The sequence below is a fragment of the Ananas comosus genome, linkage group 9 (genome assembly GCF_001540865.1).
Source record: "Ananas comosus cultivar F153 linkage group 9, ASM154086v1, whole genome shotgun sequence".
NCBI classification, from domain to species: domain Eukaryota; kingdom Viridiplantae; phylum Streptophyta; class Magnoliopsida; order Poales; family Bromeliaceae; genus Ananas; species Ananas comosus.
The window spans coordinates 10,393,950-10,398,423 of record NC_033629.1 but is presented as its reverse complement, the minus strand read 5'-3'; the positions used below and the strand labels follow the sequence as shown (position 1 = coordinate 10,398,423).

The following is a 4,474-nucleotide window of genomic DNA, read 5'->3' as shown; positions in this document are numbered from 1 at the left end:
CTAATATTTAATCCAAGGGCTATTAGTAATCAAGGAGTAGATCCAAGGGTTAGAAACCTAGAAGCACTAAGGGTTTGGTGCTTCTAAAAGCATTCTCAACTCTATATAAATATATACATATAGAGCTAGGCTGGTAATTTTCAATGATGCGGCTTCCAAATCGATGATCGGCTCCGTTAGACTTGATCTACACTATCAAAAGTATTTTGAAACTAAATTTCATAATTTTTCGACATCATTTACCTATCAAACGAGTAGTCTAAAAATGAACAGCTGAAAATTAAAATCTCATAAAAAATGATGATAAAAGACTTGAATTGAAGATCAGAGATACTGATCTTACTCCAAATAGTGAAAAAAAATTTTCATAAAAATTTTATTAGATTTGGATTGTTTTACACTGTTAAATTCACAAACGCATCACATGGACCATTAAAATTGTCAATTTTGAGACCTTTTGATCACTACCCAAATGATGTTAAAAAATTATGAAATTTAGTTTTCAAATATTTTTAATAGTATAGATCAAGTATACGAGCGTCGTCGATTTGGAAGTGATTATTAAAAACAACTTGGTAGCACGGAGCTCCGTATACCAAAATAGATAACAGCATAGCTATATATATTATATTATACTAATATTATATATATATATATATATATATAATAATATATATATTTGTCCGTTTGGCATGCTTCTGGAAGGACGAGTTGCTCCGTGGCTCAGTGTTATTCGATGTTGGACTTTCGAATGCGACATCAGCTCCGCTTGACTTGATTACGAGTATTTAAGTATCTGTAGAACATAAGTTTGCGATTTTTGTGATTATCATTTTGTCTAGTGATCGAAAGTGGCTTCAAAATCAATGGCGTGAAAATACAATCTTACAATATTATGATATTAGTATTAAAATTTGTAGATCAAAATATTGTTATTCTTCTTCTTCTGTTGATGTTGTTAGTATATATAAAAATTTCTATCAAGTTCACGTGATTTGGATATTTCTACACCGTTGGACTGCAACGGCTCACCCACGGCCATTAAATATTGATTTTGTACCTCTTTCGATCACTAGGCAAATGATATCAAAAAATCACAAAATTTATTTTCTAGGTAGTTCATATATTCTAGATCAAGTTTAACGAGGAGCCGATCGTCGATTCAAAAGTCCAACATTGAAAACAACCATGCACGGAAGGCTCGTGCTTCCAGAAGCATACCAACTCCACCCTATCACCCCTATATATATATATATATATATATATATATATAGAGTCGGCTACGGTGCTTGTAAAGTACCAAGTATTTGGTTTGTAGATTTTTTACCGTCTAGATCTACCCTAGTTGATCATTTTCATCCGTTAGATTATACTATTCAACCAACCACCCACTTAACCCTAGGGGCCCACTCATCTTAACTGGCACATTCCTTAATCCAAGCGCTACAAACTTACTAAGCACCAATTGACTTGATACTTTTAAAAGCAATAGAGACATTATATAATATATATAGATATATATATATATACTATAATATATATATAGAACGTATTAGTGAATTGCTGATACAAAAGCCCGGAGAGAAAATATCTTTTGGTGGTTCCTTTGCTCGATTCCCAATTTGGAATCATTATGACATGATGGGAAGTTTGACTAAAATAATAGCGGATACCTTATGCCAAAAATAACTACCATTTGGCTTGAATAAGCCATTAACAGGTTTTATATTGTTGTATACTTATTCTCTCGTTCTTTCGATACAAATAACATCTATTCAATTGTTTATTATTGTGCCCTCAAAACAATATTTATATAGTAAGATGATGATGCAGTGATTGTTTGGAGAGACAAACTGCGGATTTGGGTGCTGGTCTACAATAGTCTATATCGTAAAATGTTGTGTTAGTTTAAAATAGGCATTTTAAGGGTTTTTCCCCTCTATTCTTCACATTTTTTTTTCACTTCAATTTCCACCCAGTGCTTTGCAGTATCTCAAATTCCCTCTTTTTTTTTTTCGCATAATTTTCCATCCTCTACTTTGCCACATTTTCAAATTCACAGTGCCACTGTGTTTTCCCGTCCTACTTAATGGGGATAACCACTGCCATTATCTTTGTCTGCGTCATCCTTGGCTGCTAAAAGAAGTCTGACATTTGACCTTTTCTCCTTTTTGACTTTGTATCAACTATCAAGTATACTAAAATAATGAAACCATTTTGCTGAAGTAGTAAGATATTTATTTCATAGGAAAACTTGAATTTTTTTTTTTCTTTTGAGGGCCAGGGATTGGATTGCAATGTATGAGAATGTTCGAAAATGTTTAATGTGAATGTTCTGGTAGCGAGTCTTGATATTGTGATACTACAGGAACTATGCAGTCATTTTACCCTTTTTCTTAATAAGTAAGAAAGGACAAATATGGTTCATAAATAATCCTTGATGCAGGGCTTATCTTTTTCCTTAATTCCATGTAAGCATAATCTGCACTGTAGAGAAGATTGTGAAACAATTTTTGCGCTAGATACAATATAATTTTATAAAGAGACATCTGACTGCTTTCTTCAAGAAGAGAGGGCTAAGTCGCTCTTTTTCTGAAATTCTGAAATGCATCGAAAGAGAAGAGAAATAGGGGAAAATAGATACCAGGAATGAAGACAAGGAGCTAAGAAGGGAACAAAAATGAAAAGGAGAATGATAATAGGAAAGTTAATCCTTATTTTATGCTTTGAAAATCAGAATAACCCAGTGCTTGTCTAATTAGTTTTGATAGACACTTATTTCTGACCTGATGTCTGATGATTATCATATTCATGTCTGCCCTGTGTCTTAGTTTAGATACTATGAAAATTAATTCATTTAGGGCCTGTTTGGATGTTGAAACAAACTATTTGCTTGTAGCTTGTGTGGCACGAGGAAATTTTTTTCATGAATGCAACTGAGGAATTTGATTGTCCATTAGAGGGTTCTAACTTTCTTTTTTTTTTTTTTGGATATTGCATGCCAGCTACAAGGTGATTTATCATATTCTCAGAAAAATGATATAGAAGCCATATATATTATTCAGTTGTAGGCTTCTTTTAATATGTCCTACCAACTACTTAGGCAATCACGATTGATGCGCTCAAACATGTTCTAATGACTGAGGAGTATATGTTGGGTTCACCCCAGAACTGACTAAAAAATTCCAGCTGTAGCCATTTCTCCGTAAGAGAAATATTTTATGACTTAATTTGTGAGTTTTTATTGTTGCTTGTTCCATTTGCATCACCAACTTAGGCTACTTTTCTAGGTTGTTCTCTAATCTGATTTTCCTGCTATTTATTATGTGGTATTGCAACTACGCAATAAACTATTTTCCCTCTCTTTTCCTTCATACTACTAGTCAAATATCTTACCTTTATGTGCTTGTGCTTGCATTCTTTTGAGCAAACCATTGTATGCCGCATAATATTACATTGTAATGAGCAGTTTAGCTTGTCCTTGTTATCAACCTTGACTTGGTGAAAAGTGATTGCGGGTTCCCTCCTCGGTATCGTGATGAACGGCACGATCTTAAGTCAGATACTTGTTTACCAAAAGGCCCCTGCAAAGAAAGAAAAGAAAGTGGAGTAAACGTGGTGCGATTCCATTTACTTTAGAATCATTTCAAAAGTCGAATGTTTCAAGTTTAATTTGTGTTTAACATAGCGTATAATACCTTGTAGATGGAATTATATGTTTCTCTTGAAATTGTAGTAAGTGCTTTTTCATGACGTTATGTAACATTCATATTCATCAGATTATCATGTAGATATAATATATTGATTGGACATCCGATTTTATCAAGCAATATTAAATCTGCTTTATTATACTCTATTTGATTCGGTGCATTTCTAGTTGTATGATCATATTTACTCACTGGTCAGAGCATATTAGTGGAGAATCAAAAGAAAAGTGTGTACTTACTTTCCAGTCATGTTTCAACAGGGAGTAAAAGTTTAAAAGGGGTCGTTTACTTTTGCACATTTCGATGCGACATCTGAATTGATGATTGATATCATAAAATTTGATCTAAGCTGTTTAAACTTGTAGGTTTCGAATTTTATAATTTTTTGACATCATTTATCTAGTATTCTAAGTGATCTGAAAATTGATAATTTTCAATGGCTTATATAAGATTAATTTGAGACTACTTTGATTGTAAATAATGTTGTAAAATCACGAAATTTAATTTTAAGCAAGAGTAATTTTGATCAAGTTTTATGGTGCAAATCGTCGATTTGGAAGTCTTAAGTAATCGAAAAATTGACAATTTTTAATGATCTATATAGGATTAATTTGACATTATTTGATTACTGTGTAAATGATATTATAAAATATTATAATATCAAATTTAGTGATGTTCGATCATCAATTTGGATGTTCTATCATCAAAAGTAATACATCAAAAGTAATGCAAAAGGAAACAATTCAGTGAACCCTAGTAGGTACGGG

General features: G+C 32.4%; 1 protein-coding gene across 1 annotated transcript in view; it reads left to right on the top strand.

Moving 5' to 3' along the window:
• LOC109715761 (mannose-P-dolichol utilization defect 1 protein homolog 2) overlaps window positions 1-3,826 on the top strand; it is an 8,348-nt gene extending 4,522 nt beyond the window's left edge. Inside the window, exon 8 of the mRNA XM_020240908.1 lies at window positions 3,510-3,826. Within this exon, the coding sequence (XP_020096497.1) occupies window positions 3,510-3,613 (104 nt within the window). The 3' untranslated portion in view covers window positions 3,614-3,826. The remainder of the gene's footprint in view (window positions 1-3,509) is intronic.